This window comes from Mauremys mutica, chromosome 24 (genome assembly GCF_020497125.1).
Source record: "Mauremys mutica isolate MM-2020 ecotype Southern chromosome 24, ASM2049712v1, whole genome shotgun sequence".
NCBI lineage: Eukaryota > Metazoa > Chordata > Testudines > Geoemydidae > Mauremys > Mauremys mutica.
Genome location: NC_059095.1, coordinates 6,580,628 through 6,605,510, shown reverse-complemented (window position 1 = coordinate 6,605,510; position 24,883 = coordinate 6,580,628). Strand labels below are relative to the sequence as shown.

Sequence of the window (24,883 nt, the reverse complement as noted above, 5' to 3'; positions counted from 1 at the left end):
GCGCTGGTCTTCGCACTAAGCCAGTGACTGGGCACCAAACCCAACCCAGCCTTCAGAGGTGGCTTCTTTCCCAAGACCCCGTTCGCCACCCACCGCATGCTGCTTTGCCATTCCAAGCTTGGCCTCTGATTCACTCATCACCTTATTGCTACGGATTGATTGTATTGATTTATGGAGCGCCTCTGGCCATAGCCACCCTGCTAGGTGCAAGCCCCAGCGTGAGTCAGGCAGCAGTCTCCAGCTTCCAGCCCAGCACTGCCGCCCGGGTGTCTCTTGGGTGTCCGTTTGGGGAGGTGCGGATGTAAGCGGGATTCCCAGAGGAGGACTCTCATCCAGACCGTTCCCCCAACACCCGACTGAGAGATCTGAGCAAAGCAGTGGCTGCTGCTTGCCGTCTGCATCAATAACCTGTGCAGGGTGGGAAGCTTTGTGCCCTCCCTGTGCATGGTCGGGCAGCATCGTCCAGATGTGCACTTGGGAACAGGCTCGGGGGAGGGGCAACAGCTGTACTAGTCACACACACACACACACCCCTCCCGCCCCCGCTGCATCCTCAAGAACCAGCTTTATTTCTAGCCAGGAAGAAAACCTGGGATTAAGATAAACAGATGGGGAGGGAAATGCAGGGACTGGACTCTGAGCTCAGCCCCACCAGTGCAAATCCGGGGGGGGAGGGGGGGGCAGGGAGGGGGAGGCTTCATTGAAGCTCATGGCTTTACGCCTGCATATGGGAGAATCCAGACTCTTTAACGGCAGCAGTGGGAGGGGGAAGGGAGGAGCGGGAGAGGTTCAGGAGCAACCCCAAGGGGAATTCAGCACCTGAGAACATCCTGCCCCCCCCCCACCCCCACCCCAGCTGCCCATCCCCCCACAGGCCTGTCACTCCAGCTCATGGCACCTTGGGTAAAGGAGTTGTCGTCATGGAAACGGTTATTCACCACATGGAACCTGACATTTGTGGTTGCCATGGTAACCAGCTCTTAGGGGCATTCCCTCCGCTTTGCACAAAAGAGACATTTTGATATGATCTGTGGCGAGGGGGCTGGTGGGGAGGTGTGGGGGGACAAGGGGGACAGGCCCCCCCCTCCCCATTGCTCCCAGTGACTCTCTGGGCTTTGCCAGCGGGACGCGACCCTCGCGGGATCGGCAGGATGAGCTGGCATTATGTAAACAGGGTCCCTTGGCCACCGAGGCCCCAGCTGCTGCGTACGGGCGCCCCAGTGGGGCAGACCTGGGCCAGAACCAGCCCCCGGTGGGAACAGCAGAGCTATGGTGTACAAAGCCCTCTGAGCCCATCGCTGGCTATTGGGGAGTGGGGAGAGAGGCACTGAGGCCTGCGAGTCAGCTGTCTTGTCTCAGATGCCCTGGGGTGCATCCAGAGCAGATTTCAATGGAGTTGCAGGAGGAGAACTAAGAGCAGCATCTGGCTCTGGGATTGTGACCAAGATGGCCTGGGGGGCTCCCTGAGCCGCTCTGCAGACCCCAGCTCGCTCTCACCCCGCCCTCTAAGCCACACGGAGGTCTCTCCTCTGCTCTCGCACATCCCCGGGAAGCTGACCCGAGCAGCCCTCAGACCCACTCCCACTGGCTCGGGGCTGCAACCAGAACCAGCCTGACCACGAGATGACCAGGTTCTGGCCAGGCTGAGCAGCTCCCAATCCCTAGCCAGTTCTAACAAGCCCCACTTCCCGCTTCCACTCCCTCCAGTTGATCCGTTGCCAGCAGAGCCGCGAAGGGGCGGCTTGGCTCGTTCTCACCTGCTCAGGGAGACGTGGGTAGAGACGCAGAAGGCGAGATACAGAAGCCTCTCAAAGCAGCGAAAGGCATTTATGTTTGGGGAAGAAATTCAGACTCCTCTGCTTAACGTTTGCAGTGAGAGGTCTCCACCGCCGGCCTAACCATGGAGGAGGCATCATGCTTATCACAGGCGTTTCCTGGCAATGGCAGCACAGAGCTAAGGAGGCGACATGACCTTAATTCCAGCTCCACCACTGCTGTAATGGCAAACAAACCACAAAAGGCCCCACAAGCAGAGACCTAAATGCACAAATGCCAGGAAATTCTACAGCAGCTTTAACCTGGCCCATGTGTGTGCTCAGGCTGCATAGTCCAGAGACACTCCACTAGGAGGGGTGACCAGAACAATGAGCCATATAGAATAAGTGGCTTCATACCAGGTCTCAAGTCACAGCACCTTACGCTGACAGGTGAGTATTTGCTCCTCCCATTTTACAGAGGGACAGAGCGAGGCATGGGGAGGGGAAGTGACTTGTCCAGGGTCACCCAGTGAGTCAGTGGCAGAGCTGGAGATACAACCAAAGTCTTGTGCTCCTCGTGCCCCACTCTAGCGGTCATGTCCCACTGCATTAGACATGATGTGGCGTGTACATCCACACATGTACAGACCCAGGGGCACAGCTATGTACATATACGCAGCTATGTTCACGGTGCCCAAATGAACACAGAGACCCACCATGAACACATGCAGTCAGGACACATGTGTGCACACTCACACAAACATACAGAGGCAGGCACTCCTGCACAGATGTGTGTATTACACACACACATGCCCTTACACAAGCATGCATGCACCTCCCACACACATATGTGTGAATCCTCTGAAGTATCTGACCACTGGTCTGGCCCAGGATGGCCGTTCTTATCTCCCACGTGCACGGACATATGCATGCATGTACCGGACCCACCCACCCAGACACATGCATGTACTACACACGCCCACACCCATGTGGCTCAGAGGATTTTTGCTAGTGATTTATGAGGCTGAGCCTGCCTCGCAGACTGAGCTTGATTTTCCTCATTAAATTATTTAGATGAGCATTAAAAATTAACCTATTTATTCATTTCTGAAGAATATCACATTAACATTTAGCACACGCTGCTGGGCCGGCAAAGGCCACGCTCCCCCGCCCCTCACCGCCAGTGCCTCGCAGCGCTTCCTACCTGCCGCTAATGATAGGCAGCGTTGTCAGCTCTGTGACCCACCGGGCAGGGGACCAATGGCCTTGCAATGCGCTCCCAGCGACATGGTGGTGGTGTGGCCAGACACACCAGCAAGGGAACATCACCTGGTTAATCAATCCCTCCCTCTCTCTCTGTCACACCACCCCCCCGACACACCCACTGAGTGTGTCTCTCCCTCTTACCCTCCTTTCTCTCTCTCTCTCTCACACACGCTCTGTGTGTGTCTGTCCCCTCACCCTACCTCGCACATACACACACCACTCTGTGCATGCATCTCTTGCTTTCTTTCCCCCACCTTCTTTCTCACACTCACACACTGTGTCTCTCTCCGGCACTACCCCCTTCTCTGTCACATGCACACATACCAATCCATCTGTGCGGGTGTGTGTGTGTGTGTGTGTCTCTCTCTCTCACACACGCACACACACAGAGTGCCTATGCATTTCTCTCCCCTGGGCTCCCACTGGGCAGCGCCCAGCCGGCCTGGCTGGGCTCGAGGGGTGCACTGACCGCAGGTGCGTTTGCAGGCTATCTGCATTCGGACGTTAGAAAGCTCGTCCTTCAGAATTCATGCCGATCCCCAAGTGGTCAGGAGCTGCCTTGTGGGAGGAGCAGAAGGACAGCCCGGAGCAGCCAATTCCTTTCCCGGTGAGGGAGACAGTAAGAGGCCTTTACGACGTGATTCTGTATAAATTACAATATAAATTGCACCCTGCTCCGTGCTCCTGCAGGGCTTGGACTATGAAGCCCAGTTGGGCGAGGGATTTGGTGGCTACTCCAGCTCCTTTACTGTGACATTCCTGCTCCTGTTTTCTGATGCAATGGCTGGGAATGAGGATGCCTGGGATGAAATTCTGCCACATGAAGGCAGTGGGAGTTTTCCCATAGATTCCAGTGGGGCCAGGGTTTCACCCCTGGAGTCCCCCTACCTGTTGCCCTGCCCAAGGGCCAAATCCTGAGCAGATCCAGGCCAAACTCCTTTTGAAGTCAATGGGAGGTTTCCCAGGGAGCAAGGAGTGAGTAAAGCCTCTGGGCTTTGATTCCAGCTGATTCCAATTTGCTCCACAAAATGCACCATTTCCCCCAGAACATCCCTGGGGATGAGCAGCCCCCAAACGGCCACACTGATGCACTGAGTGAGCGGCCACCCCAGTGACCCAACAGCCCAGCCCCCATCCTGCAGCCATCTCCTCCAGGAGAAGGAGAGACCGTCCCCTCCTGCTTCCTGGGACGTCAGGCCGGGATGCTCAGCAAATCATGTGCTGCAGGGAGGCCCAAGGGAGGAGCAGGCCTCGCTCTCTATTAATTACGTGTAAGTGATGTAGAATAGCCCCTCAGGTGCAACACAGGGTAACCCAGCGGCATTAAGTAGGTCAGAGGCAGAGACCATGAAACAAACCCAGCGTGTGCTGGCTCCGTAGGGTCCTCACTAGAAACAGGAGCACTCAAGCACTCGCCAGGATCAGGGCAGGGGTCTTCAGCATTGAATCACCATTCACTGCCGGCCAGTTTAGAACTCCCTGCCTATTGGGTCACAGCCACAAAACATCCATTCAAAGCACCAGGGTCCGGAACCTCACTTGCACATTCAGCTCCTGTATCTGGGCAGGCGATGGTGGATCAATGTCCCGGAACATGAAGGGCGAACAGCGGCAGAGCGTATCTTTCGGCATGTCCCCACATGCTACTCTATCAACGGGCCTCAATCCTGACCTGGCAGATGAAAGGAGAATTTAGTCTTCACTGATCTTTCAGTCCTTGGTGGTCTCCGTTGAGAGCGTCAGTAAGGTTGGCAATTAATATGGTACTAACCGAACGCTGCTCTGGCACCGTCCAGCTGAGCATCTCAAAGCGCTTTAAGAACGTTAAAGAATTCGCCCTCCCAACTCCCCTCCCCCATGAGGTAGGTAAGTATCGTTGTCCCCATTTTGAAATTGAGGCGGAGGAAGTGATTTGCCCAAAGTCACACAGGAAGTCTGGAGCAGAACCAGGAAAAGAACCCAGGGGTCCTGACTCTATGACTCCTGCTCTAACTGCTAGACCCAACCTTTGTGGAATTAGTGCCAAGAGTGGTGGTAGATTGTCCTATGGGAACCGGACTGAGAATCCCCAATTCATTTCACCGGAGCCCCTGCTGAAGGCCATCATTTCAGGCAGAGCAGGACGGGTGTCTTCCTTTTCCTGGCCCAGCTGGCTGTGAGTGACAGGCAGGTGGAGAGGGAAGCTGTCCCCGTGCCTCTGGAAGACGAGCACTGAGTGATGACAGACAGCAGTGTATAGACATCCAGGCTGAGTGAAGGACAATGACACACTAGATCAGTCGCTTCACCTCCTCGGGTGCTCTGCCGCTTCTTACTTTTTCCTTAACGCAATCAGTCACCCCCGTCTTCGCTCCTGCTCCTGCTACTCCGCCAGCAAGGCGAGCTCCTTATCACTGTGACTCGGAAAGTCTTTGGATCTCCCTGATATCCCTATGGAAGTGACAGCGCCATTACTGTGCATTATCATCAGATAACCAACAGGGGAGTCCATCCCATCGCAGCAATTACGAGCCTCTTCGCACAGCAGGCTCTTGGGCAGACGCATCCTGAAGTGGGCGGTTTGATGGGGTGAGTCACTGGCCATTCTGCCCTCACTTGACCCTCTCCGTTAGCATGCCTGAGGGCAGTACACCTGAGGCCACGGACATCAAATGAGCTTCCCTGTCATTCTGGTCCTTCCTTGGCCTTTACAATTGGTCTTATTGGAGGTGCGGGTCCGAAAGGTGGTAAGAGGAGTGTGCCAATTCTCCTGGAGTCCTTTCCACATGCTGCAAAAGAAATCTAAATCACATTTCCCCAAAGAAATCTAACTCACGGAAAGAAAAATCCAGAACCAAAGCCAGTTGACATGGGTGTTGAAGTAACGCCATCGACTTCAGCAGGAGTCACTCTGAATTTACTGCTGGGCTAAATAAGAGTGGAAGCTGGCCCATAACCTCTCAGCCAAGCCTGCACTGATGTAACTAAACACACTGAAAGCTTTTCTAGAGCAGATTCATTGATTTGAAGGCCAAAAGGGTCCATTGTGATCATCTAACCTGACCTCCTGCATAGCACAAGCCAGAGAACGTCATCCACTAATCTCAGCATCAAGCCCAGAACTTCTGCTTAAGCTATAGCCTCTCTTTTACAAAGACGTCCCGTCTTGATTCAAAGACTTCAATTAATGGAGAAGCCACCCCATCTCTAGGTCTGCCAATGGTCAATCATCCTTTGTGTTACAAACATACACCTTATTTCTAGTCTCAATTTATTGAGCTTCAGCAGAGTTCCCAAGACCCTGCCCTTCAGGGTTTTTGTTTTGTTTTTGTGGTTGGGATTTTATTCTTATTCTATATGCATATCTACACCACCCAATGCCATGGCATCCCTTAGACCACCCCCACCCAATCTTACGTGAGTGGCTCCTCTGTCTCTCCTGCTCACTGCCTGTGGAAAGGTCTTTTGAGGAAATGCTCTGGTTTAAGTCCCTGGGTTTCATAGAGGCGTATGGGGGTGAAATTTCATGGCCTGCGATATACAGGAGGCCAGACTAGATAATCTAATGGTCCCTCCTTAAGAGTGAGCCTCTGTGCTGCCCCTCTCCTATTTGACTGGCGATGCTCTAACCCACAGGGCCAGGTCGCTGCTCAGAGCAAAGTGAAACGCGTCAGGCAGGGCCAGAGGAAGAGCAAGGGAGCGGCATTCAGAAAACACTGCGGTGCAGTCACCCCGTTACCCCCCCCCGCATAACAGGAACGAGGCGGAAGGCAGGGGGTCGGGCGCGTAGCTAAGCGTCTTGGTAACGCAATGAGAATGGTGCGATCGCCATCTCTGCCCTACCCTATGCATTGTAAGGGAGCAGGCAGACCAGGGACCTGAGACTCACTACTGCTCTGTGCGGCACAGACACTTAATGCTCAGGCTCAGCTGCACCGAGCCCCAGAGTCTAGTGAGCCCAGCTTCACGCCACTCCCGGATCTGCAAGATCATTATCACCAGGCTTCTAAAAGCTCCCATCTCGTGACTGGGAGCTGCCCATAATGCCAAGTAGGCTAAGGCAGCTGCAGCGAGATGGGCGGAGGCAGGCATCTCCAACGCAAGTCTTCGCCTGCCGCTGGTACAGATGCACCAAGGAAGTTTGTCCATTCCCCCTGACCAGGATCCCAGGCTCCCCTAGGCCTGGGGAGACACACCCCACTAGGGTAATTCACCCCAAGTATTTTCAGGTGGCCTTTTACTCCAGGCCCTTCTGGTCTTGACAGCTTATTGAGGGGAACCCAACTACCCCCTGGCCCCAACCGAGGTCCCGGGAGGCGGAAGCCCGTCCATTCCCCCAACTCCTATTTTTCGCTAGGTCACTCCCGCTCAAATCCAGGGGAAAAGCTCTTCTGGGGATACTGCCTCCATTTAGCAGACACAGAACAAGAAAGAGTCCTCGTGACAATCTGAAACCCAAGATGTCCCATGTTGTTGCACCGGGATGGATTGGGTGAGGCGATCAGAGACCACAGTATCTGTGCTCTTCAAATGTATTAAACTCACCCAAACCTACATGGCTACCACTCTGAAACCAATCCTACTGGTGATGGATAAAGTTGTCTGAGCCTGTTGGGGGACATCAGGCAAGGGATCTTTCCTAGTGGGGAAAATTACCATCACAGCAGCCTCCTGTATGAAATTCTCCTCTATACTCTTACCAACAGCATCCTTTCCTCCTCTCACCCACTCCTAGTTCTCCCCTCTTGGATGCTCTCCGTTTGCATAAGAAGGGTCATCAACCCCTTTGGTCTTACTGGTACCCAATGCGGGTGGGGGGGGCATTCCTTTTAGTAGTGTTCGGGGCAGTCCTGCCAATGATGCGTAATGGGAGAACCCTGATACTTCCCTCGTGGAGGACTCCATCATCCACCACCTGCCCCATTTTCTCTCTGACCCTTGCAAAAGAATTAGCGGATCAGATACATTGATTCCTCCCTGCCTGGAAGGAGCCTGGATGACAGTAGGGCTAGGAACTGACTGGACAAGACCCACTGCTCCTCTAGCCAATTCTGCATCACTGCCAAGTGTCGAGATACCAGACCCACCCGCAGCCCCTGGAGTGATGCTGAAGGTCCTGAGACCTCAGAGATGGGCCCAAGGGCCTGAGAAATTCCCCAGAAGTTTTAGTCTCAGGCCAAGAGGCTGAGATCAGGCAGGAATGGTTAGAGGGTTTTTACTAAGGCTGGAAGAGGAGTGGGACCCATAGCATCCCCCTCCAGAACAACATTATTCAGACCTGCGAGGCAAAGCTTGGCTCCTGTTTGTAGGTATCTGCTGTTCTCCAAAGAGTTCAAGCCCGAATGGCGGCGGGACACGGCAGCACCTGTTACGCAGTCACCCCCTCCCCCACTGCAGCTTAATTACAGTGATTTGGGAGAGATGGGTCCCTGCTAATTTAATGTTCTTTTGTTGTCGAGAAACAGGAGGCCGGTGGTTCTGTGCTTCAGAACTAGGCTGTGATGGGGACCTCTCCACCCAGGCCTCTGCGTACAGGCCTTAATTAACTCCCAGTTCCCATGGCAACCACTAACGGTGCCGCTCACTTCCTGACAGCCAGGCTGCTGCAGCTCCTCTTTCCGACCGATGCAAATAGAGAGAGATAGAAAACCCTCCTACAACAACAATGCACACATGGAAAAACCAGGCCTGGATGGAAATCCTCAGCAGAGCAATGATGAGGGGCCAGGGTTTGAGTGGGGGAAATTTGCAGTGGCGTGAGCACATGTGAAGGCTGGCGTGCTCCCGCACATACGTGTGCATACGTGAGGCTGGGGAGGGCCCACATTTGCGCATGCATGGAAAATGCATGTACTCGTGTCTGTGTATTTGGGGAGCGTGTACGTGCCATTGCATTGGGGAGCGTGGGCGTGTTTGGGAAGAAGTGTGTGTACGTGTGGGGGTGGGTGTCTTCGTTCACACGCGTGGGTGCCAGCCTGCTCAGAGAAGGATCCCTCCAGCTGAGCAACGTGCCCACACTCTGCCATGGGCCCTGCATACGTGCGTGTGCCTTTCCGCTTGGGGAGGGCACCCACTGGCGCGCAGGAAGAGAGCACAGGCGCGCCCTTTGACGCAGCATGCGGGAGCTGGTGTCGACCTTTCAGTCTTATTAGCTCTCCAGTTCCCAGTGTTTATCCTGGCAGCCCATTTTCCCAATGCCCGTTGTACGCATGCTTCTGCTGCATCTTTCGGCTAAGCCCCTCTATTCCCCTGCACTCCCCTTGGGCCAGATTCACCAGTGGAATAAGCCGATGGGATTCCCACTGACGTGAATGTGAACTGCAGTCACTTCTTAGCCGGGGCTGATCTGGCCCTGTGCCTTCATGCTGTGGCGCTGGTTCCCTGTGCCGGCCCCGGTGTGTTCCCTGCATTGCTATGTTCTAGTGCTGGCGACGCTGTGAGCAGCCCCCTCTCTGGTGGACTCAGGGCTGGGGAAATATGCGGGAGGCCGTGTATTTCTATTTAAAAAACCCACAAAAAGGGGACAGTGCAGGCAATGGCCGTACAAGCTTCCCTCACCCTGTGCTGATGCCGGACCACCACAGGAGTGGAAGATTGGAGTCCAGCCTTCATCTCCATTCAAGCTCCAGGCCCTAAACCGCGCTCCCGAAAGCTTCCCCAGGCACTGTCAGTTGCAGCATCCTGGATGAGCAGAGCTGGCTCAGTAGGTCGTGCATGGAGAGGCAGCTTTGGAGATATTGACCTAGGCCGGATTCACCCCAGCATTAGAGGTGAATGTCTGGCAACCCCACGATTCGCTCCCTTCAAGCCAGCCAGTCCCACTCTGTTACCTGTTATCTCTGTTAACCCCGGTGCATTGCCTTCCTCATGGGCGGGCCTGAGTCAGCGCTGATTCGCACCAGCGCCAGATCAGGAGCGAGAGGCAAATCAGATGCCGTGTCCTTACGTTCTAGTGCTGCTCCTTGTGCACCATCCACAGGAGCCAGCTCTGCTGCATCTCAACCCCTGGTGCATCCCCAGCATCTCTCTGCTCTAGTGTTGCTGCCTCCCTGTAATTTTCCGTTCTCGTGTCCCTGCGTTCCCAGGCTCTCACCATGTCCATGCATCTCAATACCCCCACTGCTGCTCTTCAACCTGCCCCTATTCCCAGCTTGGATCAATACCAATTCCTGCCACTTATTTGCCTACCTTTCAGCAAGCCCTTCTTTGTTCTGCATAGATATAAAACTGATACTGTACCTTGCCAGAAGAATCACACTCCCCCCCACCCCACTCCCTTTTCCCCCTTCTTCTTCAGGAGCAATTTTATGCAATTTGCAACTGTCTGGCTGCAAATGAAAAGAGACACAAAGCGTTTCTCCGAAATATTGAAAAGCTGGCTGCTTTTCCCTCAAATTTCACTTAGCGAGAAGCTTTAACTTTGGCGTGTGTGATCACTGCATGTCATTAATAGCCTCTTCGGTTCCTTTCAGAAGTCGGTAAGTGAAGGCACAATCATGAATCAAAGGCCTGGGTTATTGAGATATAATATCACTTCAACCAGCCAAGGATAAGTGCACTGGGGAGCAAAGAGAGGGTGATGGCCACTGCACCTACATACTGATTGGCACCCTATGAGTACAATAGATTAAGTAGAAGGCCAAGGGCCTGGTGCTCTGCTGTTCAGAACCAAAGATCCTGCCTCCATCCAGACCTCCTAGAGATACATTTCTGAGCCACTTGTAACCCTCAACAGCATGATCTTGGGAAAGGACTTTAGCCACTATCCATTTCTTTCTCAGGATGATCCACTCCCACTGGGGTTGGGGCAGAGTCCGCAGGGCTCATGGGACTTGCCTTATGGAAAAGATTCCATCTCGGCTCTGAGGTTCCCCAGTCAGTCTGCAGGGCTGGGGAATTCTAAGTGGGAGGTTTGCAGAGCAGCTGTGGAATCCAGAGGCCAACTCCACATCTGGAGTAAAGGGCAGGGTTTTGGAGTGCCCTCCACCCAATGCTGCGCAGGACCCAGCTCTGTGCCTGGCATAGATGGTTGCCTAATGGGGCATCCACCTCGGCTACTAAGCCAAGGATGCATGGAAAATTATAGGTCAGAAGCTTCAGTGCCTGTGAGGCGTTGGGGCCAGGATGAGCTGTTTAGATCTCTTCGGTATTGGTGATGCTCTAGATCCCAAACACAATCAGAGAGGCCCACTTAGCCCAGCCTGGTATTATTCAAACTTACTCTTACGATCCGAGCTAGCCTGCCCAAAACTGTTCCCGGAGTACCACGTGTTGCATTGAATTCCACACAGTCAAGCCCTATGATGCCTCAAAAATAAACCCAGGTCCTCCAAAACCTTCCACTAGCTGGAAGCTGGACCTCTGTCTATATTCAGTTCCATGCCACCAGGATCTTGACTGACTGAATCGCGTTCCACTTGTTTAGGAAGAACTAGGCAAGTATTTGTTTAAGGTGATCTAGTCTCACCTGGCTAAAGGAGTTTGAAATCATCTCCGGTTGATTTGAGATTTCAAGAGCCTAGGAGGAAAACTGAGAACCTGGTGCCAAGGGCGACTAGATGGGACTCTATAGCACAGAATTGCAAAACCTGTACAGCAGCGAGAGGTGAGACTGGCTTCTAGATAACGACAGAAGGCTCTGGAAAGCCATCTTGGTTGGGGTTCCCAAAGCAGAAGGGTCTTTGAGATATTGTCAGTTTGGCTCGTGGCCATGCCTGGAGACAGTTTTGAACTTTTTCCATGTAGAATGAGCTAAAATCATTCCTGGTGCAATAAAATTGACCTCCAGGGTGTTATACTAGGGTGGAATTTAGGGTGTCACAGTGCATCGTATTTCCAGGGAGCGTCTGATACAGCATCACTCTGAAACGGCACATGTGAAAGGTTCAACTACGGGGATGAAGAATGACATTTTATGTTGGAAATAACAGAATACTTTGCCCTTGTATAACACTTTTCCTCTAAGGATCTCCAGGCACGTTTCCTTGCCAGCCAGGCAAGTATTATTACCCCCCGCACTACAGTGGCTCCAATCCTTCCTCTCCAACAGTGCTCAGAGAAAGGCAACAGGTACTCAAAAGCCCCTAATCTGCAGCGTCCCACTGGGATCCATACTATCCCCTCTTCTCTTCAAACCCTACACGAGACCTCTGCAAGAGCTAGTGAGATGCAGGCACTCAGCTACCGACAATATGCCCATGACATTCCACTGCAGATCTCATTCTCAGCTGATGCAAACACCACGACTCACATGTCAGAATGTTGACTGGAAATTAGCGTTAGGGTTAGGTTGGATGGAGAACAGCTGGCTCAAGCAGAGCCCAGCCAAAACCCAAGTGATGCCATTCAGAAAAGCAAAAGAACTGGCTGAGATGTTGAACTGGTCTACACCTAAAACTTAGGTTGACCTAGCTATATTGCTCAGGAGTGTGAAAAATTCACCGCCCTGAGAGAGTTAAGCTGACCTAAGCCCTGGCATAGACACTGCTAGGTTGACAGGAGAACTCTCCCCGCCTCTTGGAGGGGTGGACTAACTACAGCAATGGAAAAACCCCTTCCGTGGCTTTAGCAAGTGTCTGCAGCACTGGAGCTGTGCCGCTGTAGCATCTGTACTGGAAACATGGCCTGTTGTCTCTATTTCCATTCATCAAAGTGCGGTGAAAATCTCGAGGTCCCATTTTTCTCCTCACTAAGCTTGGATGACCAGGCAGCACCAGTAGCTAAAAATGCCTTCTTTGCCCTCCCGCTTGCTAGGGATCTCCACCCCTTCTTCCCAGACCAGGATCTGGCCACAGGAATCCACGCATTGGTCACCTCCAGGCTGGATTAGTGTGAATCACTGAATCTGAAATGGAATGTGCAGATGATGCACAGGCTCTGGCTGGTACAGAATGTAGCTGCTGGCCTTCTCCATGGCTCAGGCTGCCACGAGGATGTCAGACCCACGCTCCAGGCCCTCCGCGGGCTCCGAGTCAGCTCCCGAATCCAGTTTAAGGCTTTGGTTTTAATTTTCAAAGCAATTCATCGGCTCCGTTAAAGGCTGCATTTTGATCATGAACCACTGCAACAGCTGCACCCCTCTAGGACAACGCAGCCCACAGAGCTCAGCTTGAAGCACGCGAGAGCATTCTCGGTCGAGGGGGATCCGGCTCCGGAATAAACCCCTAGAGGGGATCAGGTGAACCCACAGGCTGATCATCTTTAAGAGATGCTGCAAAAGCTTCCTCTTCAACTTGCCACCATTCGAATGACACTCAGAACCCGGGCTTCCCCCCTTCTGTCCAGTAAACCCCAACCAATCACCAAATGAATAAATCAAAAACCTTACCGCAAGCAGAGTCGTGACCCCAAAAGGGAAGGACTGCCCAAGACTCTAGGAATACCTCTGTGGACTTTACTATTGGTTTTACATGGCAACTGCTCGGCTACTCCAGTGATGGCCAGCAGAATAAACTCCCAATAGATAGATTTTACATATGGATAAGATGAGATACCACAGGCTGGATTCCCATTTACACCAGGGCTGCCTTACACTGCCAGAGCTGTGCAAAGGGGCTTTAGTGTAAGTCAGAATAAGGCCCAGGGCGGGTTAAGTGGCTTGACCAAGGGCACAGAGCCAACCAGCAACAGAGCTCGGAATAGAACTCAACAGTCCCGGTTCCCAGTTCACCACTCTAGCCACACTGCACTCCAGAGAGCTACAAGAAAACCAGTCAAGGCCATTCCTCTTCGATCCCAACCGTATAACCCTAGCTCAGGCTGAGAAATCTACAGATTAATACTCGTGTTCCTTAACGGTCAAGATCAATCATTGGTCTCTGTGTTGAGAGAGCCAATCAGGGGGCCAATTTGTGCCAGCTGTGGTGATGGCTTTTGAGACGTGGACAGCTGTCCACTGGGAAGTGGACTGGACCAACTGAATGCATTTTAGGCAGGCTACTAAACAGCCACCAGGCAACAACAAAATTCAGCCACAACATGGGCTATATTAGAACCATGGACCAGGCGGTGGTGAAAGGTTCCATATTCTGTCCTCGGCCACCTCTCCCTTTTCATTCTGAACCTGAAGCCCTGTGATTCTGGATTTTGGTTAAGGTTAGAGGAACCCTGCACTGAGGCCAGTTCATCCCAATGTTAACCCTGAAGCCCAATGATGACATAGTATCAGAGGGGTAGCCATGTTAGTCTGAATCTGTAAAAGCAGCAAAGAGTCCTCTGGCACCTTATAGACTAACAGACGTATTGGAGCATGAGCTTTCGCGGGTGAATACATGCATCCGACGAAGTGGGTATTCACCCACGAAAGCTCATGCTCCAATACGTCTGTTAGTCTATAAGGTGCCACAGGACGCTTTGCTGCTTTTAATGATGACATAGTAATTGTTAACCATTTTGAGACTGATCAGTTTAGGGACAGCCAGCAAGTGTGCATTTCCCACAATCCCCAGCAGCTACCTATGCCCCCCGAATACCAAAAGCCTGACATATCCTCACATTGAGATGCCAACAACCTTCAGCTTCTCTGACAAAGCAGTTTTGCATTGTCCATTCAAAAATAAAATCTGCAGTTCTGTCAAAACATGGGGATAGTATAAAATAACTTGCACTTACTCTCACACTAAGCAACGCAGGGGCTACCGCTCGTCCTGTTCTTTTTAGGTTTAATTCACTAGGAATCTCCATTTTGAGCGTAAAGGAAGCTGAAGCAGAAATCCAGAGGTCTTGCTGCCAAATGTAGGCCCAGATTACAATGGAAGACACTGAGCCTTGATTATACTGTATGTGGTGCTTGCTCTGCAGCTCCTGTACTGATGAAGTTCTTGTGCACCGTGTGCTGAGTTACAGCACTAAACCATGACCTGTCTGATTTCTATACTGGTATAATGCTTCCTCACTCTCTAGATCCCATGCTGGTCTAATGCTTGTGGAAGGTTATTATGGCTTATCCTGAATGCTAACTTATCCCCCGAAGAAAATTAAGTCAAATAATATTTAAGAATGTATTTCTCTTCGGCTCTCATCTGTGCCCTAAAATAACCTGGAACACCCACAGCCAATAACAGCAATGACAGCTTCCAAAAAAGACTCCATTAAGCTGTAATTAAGCCATGTGAGCTTTCCTGCCTATTGCAAACACAGATCCATGCAGAAAGCGAACAGTAAAAACTACGGGTGGCTCTAGGGGCTGGCAGAGGTGAGGGAAGCTTTCTGGTCCTGCAGGAGTTAAAGGGGAAATGTTATGGTTAAGAATTCCTAACCCCTCTCCAGAGATCCCCGGTTTACATTAATTATCCTGCTGCCTTAAGCACTCAGGGTCTCCGGTGAGCTTCTGTCTATAAGTACCCGAGTCCTCCGCCTACTCACCTACAAAGGAATCTTTTCGGTGCACTTGTCCAAACCCCAGAGCAGGGAGAAAACAAGCCCAGCCTAGCCAGGGTTCTTCTACCATCAGAAAATGGGGACGGCAAAGTTTTAAAAAAAAAACCCCAATAGCATCGAGCTGAGGGCTGATCCCCCCCACACCTTAGAGCGTATCCATGTTGAACAATCCCTCCGGTCTCCCCACAGAGGTTTCATACTGACCATAGACAGCAGACAGGGCACAGGGTATGGAGGGCTACCTACAAGCATCTAGAATTCCCAGTCTCACCCGGTCAGTGGATTTCTCTTCTGAACGACGGGATGGGTCTGCGTATAAGCAGGGACATTTTTCCTCCACTGTCTAGTCAGCCTCGGTAATTGAGCTCAGCGTCATGTCAGGCTCTACACCGCGACCCTGAACAACCGAGCCAGTCGCTCTGGCAGGGGAAACGTGCGAGGAGCTGTAGCTGATGTGCAAACGAGCCTGGGGGAATCTGGGAAAAGGTTCCAGCATCACATGCCGTATCTCATTTCCTGCTCCACCTGACTCCTCCTCACAGGCTGCCCATCTAAAGAAAGTACCAGCTTCCTGTGCCATATCTTCCACCCTGTAATATGACCGTTTCCTGGTGATGTGGGTAAGCAGCATTAGACCCCGTTTTACAGATGGGGAAACTGAGGCACAGAGGAGCGAAGCGACTTGCTTGAGGTCATACAATAAGCCTCTAGTAGGGTCAGGAATCCAACCCAGGGGGTTTGCCTCCCAGCTCCCTGTTGTAACCACCAGACCGAGCTCCTCTCTGAGAGAGAGAGAGAAAGAGGAATCAAAGCCAATGCTCCCTTCAGTTCGCAACCCAGCTCAAGCCAAGAAACCCACAGACCATAATTCATCAACCACCGGGACTTACCCCTGGCAAAGTCTTCTGTTCGTGTAGCGCAGTCTGGGCTTTGATGGCAGAATCTCTGGCACAGTATGTGAGAAATGCACAACCTGCGGTGGAGACAGCAAATGCCCAGTTAGCCACACAATTGCCTACAACATAAAATCCCCCCCACCCCCACATATCCACGATAACAACATGTTCCATGAGTTCATGGACTATGTGCCTTGCCATCCCCCCCACCAGCCCACAGACCCCTGCTCTAACCTTCCTGTACTGAGTTCAGAGACGAGGAGTCAAGCATGGTGCAGGCAGCCCTGGTAGGCCCACGTTTTTATCTAACATCTTTATTAATTACCTGCAAGAAGGGCTGAAGACTTGTTAATTAAAGGTGCAGATGTTACTAAATCGGGAGGTGTCGCAAAACACCAGGAACGAAAGTAGATAAATAATATATAGGGGCCTGGGCCAGATTTTTCAAGGTATTTAGGCACGGCTACACTTAGCTGTGCAATGCCTAACTGATTTAGGAACTCAAGTCTCATTTTTTAAAAGGGATTTGGCTAAACCCCTTTTGAAAATGAGACTTAGGCTCCTAAATCTGGTCAGCATGCCTAAATATCTTGAAAAATCTGGGCCTTCATCCAAGGCCCATTGGAGTCAAGGGAAAGGCTCAGTGGGCTTTGAATCAGATGGGGGCAGGAGAAATGCAAGCTGGCACAGCCAGTGGAAGGAATAACCTCAAACCAGTGCCGGAACGAGGGCAAGGCGAGTGAGGGGCGCAGAAAGTCTCTCATTTGGCGGCAATTCAGCGGCAAGTCTTTCCCTCCAAGAGGGACTGAGGGACCCGCCACCGAATTGCTGCCGCTCGTCGGCAAGGGAGAGGGGCAGCACGTCTGGATCTTCAGCGGAAATTTGCTGGCAGGTCCTTCCCTCCGAGAGGAACCTGCCGCCAAAGAGCTGGACGTGCCGCCCCTGTCCCTTGCCTCGGGCGCAAAAATCCCTAGTTACGGCTCTGCCTCAAACACAGATATTCAATGGGAGGGTGAGGCTTGGATCAGCAATTCCAAAAAATACCCAAGGAGTCAGAGCAGGCAGCAATGTAGATACCAGCATGCCATGGTGCATGGGAGCGGAATGCGATTTTCGGCTGTCTGTGCAGAAGCATCTTGTCCTGGAGCAGGAAAGGACTATCCGGCAGCAATGAGACGGTGTAGCAAGAGCAGTCCTGGCTTTCCGTACCATACACACGTCTACATACGCTACACACCTACACACGCCCGCATGGCAATTCGGAGAGAAGCGAGCACGACAAGTATTGCAGGGATTGATTTATGAAGAATGATTAAAGGGGCTGAAGTCTTTACTCCAGATTTGACCCAGCATCTTTGGCTAAAATCGTGACGAAAGGGGGAGGGAGGCTAGCCACCTACACTTATTACAAAGGTGTCCCGCCCAAGGAGAGGGAGAGGGATCGTTTTAGGGTGCTCTGAGGTGGCAATGCTAAGAAAAAACGGGATGAAGCTGAGCAAAGAAAAAAATTTGGCTGGTTATCAAGGAACGTTTCCTATCAGAGAGATTTATTAGACTGTGGAATAATCTCCCCAGGGAAGAGCTGGAAGTCCCGTCACTTGAGTCATTTCAGACAAAGCTGGGCAAAGCACTGGAGAATAGACTCCAGTACAGGAATGCATATGCCCCCCTCCCAGTCCCATTGGCATTTAATTACAGGGCAAATTTTGTCCTGTATGAAGGCAGAATTCATCCCTGTGTTAGGTAGGGCTCTCAGACTGCTACAAAATGTCTTAACCCGCAGTGCCGGTCCATGTCACAGATCTCCACTCACAAGGCTTCAGCCCAGATAAGAGGCCTGATCTTGCAATCCAATCTCAACAAGCTTCTCTACACCCCAGCATCGAATCGATTCGCCCATGCTTTGCCCAGCCGAGTCTGAAATGATTCAAACTCAGGTGAGTAAGGGCTGCAGGACTGTGTCTATTCTGGCCGCCAACCCAGAGTCCTGCGTTGACTCATATGATTTTTCTACCATGCTGAAGCAAACTTTGCAGAACAATCACCACTCTTGAGTGTCCTTATCCCACATATGGCAACAAGATTAAGCTGCCCTCCTTACATTCTGCATCCAATAAATTGCCTCTGCGAAACAAATTATACCTGGCTCCGGAGCTCTTGCTAGAAAAACAGCACATGAATATTAAACATATCCGACAGGTAATTAAGACTCCTTGCCCAGCCTTCGAATTGAGGATGCATCGTGCCAGACTCGGTCTCAAGCTTAGCAACTAATTTAACTAAGCAACACGGGACTGGGAAAAACTCACACAGACACACACTCGCTTCCTGTGCCAAATGCAGTATCTGGTGGGCTCCTTCGTGAAAACACAGGCTGACAAGTATCCCAAGGTTTTTGAATCCACCTATTCCTCTGACAGCTGTCAGGTGGACCAAAGGTGAAATACTCAAACGTGCCTAAGTCACTTAGGCACTAAGTCCCATTTTTTAAAGTAACTTAGACCCTTGGGAGCCTAAGTCCTACATATGTAGGCTCCTAAGCACCTAAGTCACATGGACTGAGGTTGCTAAATTGATTTAGAATCTTTTGAAAATTCCCCCCACGTTTACGGGGCAGGGCCTGTTCAACCTGCATGTTCAAAGAGACCCTGCGGCCGCTTGTGTCTGACGGGATTATAATGATCTGTATTGCCATAGCAACCAGTGGCCCCAACTGAGTTGGGGTTCCCATTGAGCAGGTGCTCTACACACCTATAGCGAGGAGATTATCCCTTCCTCTAAGCGTTTATAATCTAGCAAGACAAGACAAAGGTGGGGGGGGCGGAACCAGAGGGAAAGTGACTTGCCCAAGGTCACCCAGCAGATCGGTGGCAGGGTTGGGAACTGACCCTGGCTCTCCTGACTCCCAGTTCAGTGCCCCCGACCCCCATCAGACTCCTGGGAGGCTCTGGAGACAGAGGCAGAGCGAGAATTATGGAAAGTGCCAGCAGCTGTAGAGCTAGATTTTCCAAGTGCGTTTTAAAGGCCTAACTCCTGATCCCAGTGAAGTCAATGGGGAACTAACTGCCAGGGGACAAGGATTTGGGCCGAGGTGCCCATTTTAGCAGGGAAAATGCACAGAATTCCACACACAAAACCAGAAAGGTATTTCTAGGGGCAGCTAAAATATGGGATTTGCAAAGCCCAGTTGCACAAGACCTAATCCGGAGAAGTGGCGAGCACCCACAACTCCCATTGACTTCAGATTCGGGTTCTTACGTCTTCCGCATTGCACATGCAACCTACAGCCACATATTTATTCTAGCTTATATATTTCAGGGATCTGTGTGTGGATTTAGCACTAGTGATAGGTGCCTGGAGACCGAAGTCCTCTTTCTCCACAGACGGGGTGCAGTCTGGGCAGGGACCACATGAGTCTTCCACAAACTAGCCAACCACGATGCCCCAATCCCTTGAGGTGCCTTGGGGAAAAGGCAGTGTAATCGCTGTGGCCCAACTTCTGTGGTGGGTTTTGTTCAGTGAGAACTGGACTGAGATCAAACTCATTTCACAGAAACCACCGAACAGCAATTGTATGGTGCGAAGCAATTTCCAGCAGCCGCCGGCCTGGTTTGGATTTGAACTCCCAACCAAGTGGCAAAAGACTCAACAGTCTGTTGCCAACTCCCTGAGCAATCCTCATCCAACAATTTCACCAACACACTTGTGCATCTGCAGCTGCATGCTGCCCAACACCCAATCTGGTTATGAACATATATGCCCCCTTCTACTCACGTTGCGAGGCAAATAGCATTGACCTTCTTCCTCCTTTTCCTTCACACTATAGCCCTATTAGCTAGATCCGTAGATCTCAAGGTGCTTTGCCAAAGGAAAGCCGGTATCATTATTTACAGAGAGGGAAACCGAGGCACCAAGCGGGGAAGTGATTTGGCCAAGCTCATCAATGGATGTGGTATAGACCCCAGGTCTTTTGCATCCATGTCTGGTGCCCTCTCTCCTGGACAGCACTGCCTGCAAAGCTAACTGGGGCTTTTCTAAGCAAAACCCTTTGTTTTAATTAGCACTGAAATTAACCTCTTGTTATACTCAAAATGTCTATTGCTCCGGAACATTTTCCTAGAGTCATAGATTCCAGGGCCAGAAGGGACCAATAAGATCATCTAGTCTGACCACCCTGAGAACTTCCCCAAAGAGATTCCTACAGCAGATCTTTCATGACTCCGGGTAAATTGTCCCAATGGTTAATTACCGTCACTGTTAAAATTTTAACCTACCTGTCCCAGGAGTATGGAGGTGTTGGATAGACTATCGTCATGCATTCTTCCTCCGCCTCCTCTAATTCCAAATGGACGTTAGATTTTGTTGCTTGCATCTTAAAGTACCCAGGTCTCCGAACCAGTATTAAAAAGCCTTTCCCCCTCTTACCTCTATTTGTAGGGAGAAATGCCAGCTGTTCATCTCTCCCTCCCCGTCACCACCCACGAAACACAGGCGTTCACTGGACTGTATATAGGCAGCTTTGGCCGCCTTTTTGTATTTATTTGAACTGCAACATATAGATCAATCTCTCTCCAAAAAAAAAAAAAAAAGCTCTCTGTTATCTGAATAAGTATGTGTGAGCGGATCAGACACAGATAAGGGGTTGCTGTTATAACTGTGTGTTGGATGGTGCAAATCACATTGTTGGACGTTTCTCTGCAGCGATGACTTAATTTGCTTCCTTCCCGTTCCCTCCCGCCCCCCCCCCCCACACACACTTTGTCCCAGTTGATTGCGAGTTATTACAGTTGGCTTTTTAACCAGAGGCGGGACTTCACCAACCCTTTCCCCCTCTCATCTCTAGACAGAACCAGCCCCCAGACTCTGGCGAAGTTCAGAACCTACATCGGGATCTGCGGCCCAAACTTTGCCGGCTCGGGCCCGGCGACTATTTTTAACTTCGGATAAAGGAGATTTTAAAAAGCAGCAATGAAAACATTTTCTAAACATGTTTGCAATCCAATCAGCCCCTTGGTAATTTGATTTGTAGGAAATGGCGAGTGAGGCACTGCACGCCGAGGATTGAAGGTACTGAGGTCACTGGGCGCTTTGCCAAGGGTTTCAGTAGGAGCAGGATTTAGCCCAGAGACCAAGGTGAGAGGCACTTTATGCACGTGCATTATCATACTAAATGGTGAATGTTCCTACACAGATGGTCACTTATTGCTGCTCCCTGCTTGCAGCTGGAACAGATTCGGGGCCGCCTGTTGAAACCATTTAAGTGCTCTTGTGCTCCAAACTGGGGGGGCACCATTGCCTTGTGGGGGAGGGCACTAGCTCAGCAGCATCCTTTGGAAAAGGCTATTCTCACCATACCATCCACACCCAGGGCCCCTAGGAGTCCCTGATCATTTCGCCCCAACACGTGGCGGCAGGAGTCACGTCAGGAGCGTACGCTACTTCGGTTGCACCTACGTCCTGGTCAGGAACGCTGAGGGGGATCTTGCCAGGACGTTATATTCCTGGCTGCCCAATTATGTAAATGTTAGGGGAACGAGAATCGCCCCTTGTCCCTAGAGAGACATGGCCGATTGCAAACTGATTCCTGAGCGACACCCACCCACCCCCCAAGTAAAACTCCAGCTGCATTGTAGCCTTCTGTCTGGTCTCAGAGTTCGGGCGAGCCCGGGCAACGTAACAAAGCCTTAGAAAAACAGACATCTGGGGCAGGGAAGATCCTCTCCCCGAGTCAGGGATCCCATTTTCCTGGTGGAAGGCAGGTGTCTCTGGCTCCTAGAACTTCAGTCTGAGATGACCACCTTGGAGTCGAGGAGGGACCCTCTCAAAACCAGAGGCAACGTGTAAAGAGGTATCAGTGGGGGTGAGTCTAAGGCAATTGACGTTAGGTTTTCTGGGGTAACATTTCCCACCACTGCTAAGGCCAGTACACCTCCCCACCCCCATTAACCACCAGGGGTAGGGCTCACGCGGCTGAAGACGGTTTTAACAGCATGTCAGCTAACCTGGGGGCTGCGGAATGTGGTGCTAAAAATGCTGTTGGCCATGGAAGCCCTTGCTATACATGGTTTCTACGCTTTTCTCCCATTCTGCTACCACTTGCTGAAACACTGGCGAATCTGCCAGTAAGTGGCCTCACGTAGACTAGGCTGCAGTGGGAAAAGAGACATTACACTGCCTTAGACTCACCTCTGAATATGATCTGGAGATGGGATAGGTAAAAGCCTCCGATTTTCCTAAACTAGTCTTCAAACCAGACAGCTTGACTAACCCCCTTCCACTGGCTAACCCTGAGCCAAAGAGTGTATTTGCCCTTAGCACCACCCACCAGCTATAACAGCAACCACCAGCGGCTCAAATACCCAGAGCAAGAGAGGCGTGGAGAGACCGAGAAACCCTGCCCCTAGGATGCAGGAACTACTCTGTGGTCCTGCCGCTAGTTATTATGGAAGCCCTGGGAAGAGAGAACAGCAACGCTCCCCGTTCCCGCCCCCGCTAGCCAAATGCTCTCAGAGCATCCAACAGGAAATCCCAGTCCAGGCTATCGGCGCCCACTGAAATGATCAGAGATGGCACATCTCTACTAATGCTGAAATGTTAAGGAGTCCACGAGATGCTACTAGAGGAGTGCTTATTAATAATGATCCTGGACTCGGCTGCCCTACTGCACCCACTGTCTAAGAGCCTCGAAGCACGTTACAAACGTTAGTTAGTTAAACCTCGCCACAAGCTAAGGGGAGAAAGCGTCATCAGGCCCTGAAACGCAGCAGCTGTTGAACAGCCTGCAGCAATACACAGAAGTTTGGGGCAGCAAGTGAGGAATGTGGCATAGGACTGAAACAGCAGGGTGGGGGCTACGCAGGCAGCTCACTGGAATGTGGCCAACTCCCTTACGTTTATAAAGCCTGGCCTGGGATCTTTAATGATGACAAGCGGTCAGAATCTCGACGGTAGACAGAGGCTCAGTACGGATAGCGGGGAGACTGCGTGACACCATCAACACTTCCTGTAGCGCCGAGGTCTTCCAGGGACGTCGGCATCCCAACATGATCCTACCTCGTCTAGCTTGCAAGATCGGCCTGGATCACAGCAAAGGGTGGCTGGCTCCTCCTGCACTGGCTACTGGAATGATGATCCCCAGCTACATCCTAATGGCTACTGCTGTCACCGATAGCCTAATGCCTGTATTAATAAAGGTTAATGGCATGTGCGAGACTCATGTCTCCAGATCTTTGGTTTGCTCAAGGAAAGGGAACATTCAGGCCTCCATTGCTGCATAATCATAGCATCTCAGGGTTGGAAGGGACCTCATATCTAGTCCCACTCCTTGCTCAAAGAAGGACCAATCCCCAGACAGATTTTTGCCCCAGATGGCTCCCTCCAGGATTGAACTCACAACCCTGAGTTTAGCAGGCCAATGCTCAAACCACTGAGCTATCCCTCCCCCAAAGCCATTACTGCATTGGCTGGGAATGGCTTTGGGGGAAGGATAGCCTTCCACTGATTTCTTTAATGGCCTTAAGCATGTGAAACTGGCATAAGGGGTCAGGTTTATGGAGCAGCCTGCTCCTACCAGCACCCGGAACACGAGCTGAAAACACAGAGGTGGAAGGGGCCGGTAGGCAGGGTGTTGCTGCCTCCTCTGCCCATGGCCAAACCATGGCACTCTCTGCCTATTCGCACGCCCAGGTTTAGACTGTTCCTCTGCCATTTCCTCCCTGGGGTCCGGTTCAGTATCTCATGCTTCACAGCCTCTCTCCTTCCCCTCCCATAGTCTCCGTCATGAAATCCACCCAAGCACGCAGCAGATGCTCTCACAGAAACCTCCGCGAGCCCAGTTCTGGAATTTAAGGCCAAAGATTTTCATCGGACTCCCCCTCCTCGTCCACCTCCCCCAGCGTATGTGAAAACACTTCCCCGCTCTTCCCATGGAAATAGCAGCTCGATGACAAATATTGCCATTAATATGCAAATATATCTGCCATCATTAACATAAATAGAAAAACTGCATCATGAATAATATCAGGGGGAACTGGAGCAATATCAACTACCAAATAGGTTGCTGAGGTATTAATATTCAGCCACTAATATGAATATATCACCGTTTCATAATAGCATTGACTTTAAGGCACTAATTCTTATACAGGAATGGAGGAGCCTCCTAGCGCAGTGAGTCTGTCAGTTCTCCACAGTAAAGGAGGGTGAGGAGAGCGCTGAATATGAACCCACGAGAAAGGTAAGGTGCCCTGCTGCTATAAGGATGGGTGATGGCCCAGGCCTTCCACTGACTGTGAGCTAGGAAACTCTGGGCACCCAGCCTCCAGCTCCTACCTTCCTTTGCAGCTGCAGGTGCCCGCTGGGCCCAATCCTATGAGATTCTGACTGTCCTCAATTCCCACTGAAGTTGATGCCAGTGGAGGTTCAGCAATCCCCTGTTATTATTTGGGGAGGTGAATGATCCAACTTCAGCCATGTGAAGTCCACTCACCTCCCACGCTTATGGCGACCTTATAAGCAAGCGCATCAATAATAACAGAAAAATGAGTAACAGCAAAACCTGATACAATGAAATCAACCCAAACTTTCTATTTGTATAAAACAGGGAAGGAG

At 51.4% G+C, this 24,883-nt stretch overlaps 1 protein-coding gene across 3 annotated transcripts in view; it reads right to left on the bottom strand.

The window, feature by feature from the left end:
- CELF5 (CUGBP Elav-like family member 5) overlaps window positions 1-24,883 on the bottom strand; it is a 58,260-nt gene that overhangs the window by 30,267 nt on the left and 3,110 nt on the right. For all 3 annotated transcript variants that reach the window (XM_044998768.1, XM_044998770.1, XM_044998769.1), the window contains exon 2: window positions 16,271-16,353. In XM_044998768.1, coding sequence (XP_044854703.1) covers window positions 16,271-16,353 — 83 coding nt within the window. The remainder of the gene's footprint in view (window positions 1-16,270; window positions 16,354-24,883) is intronic.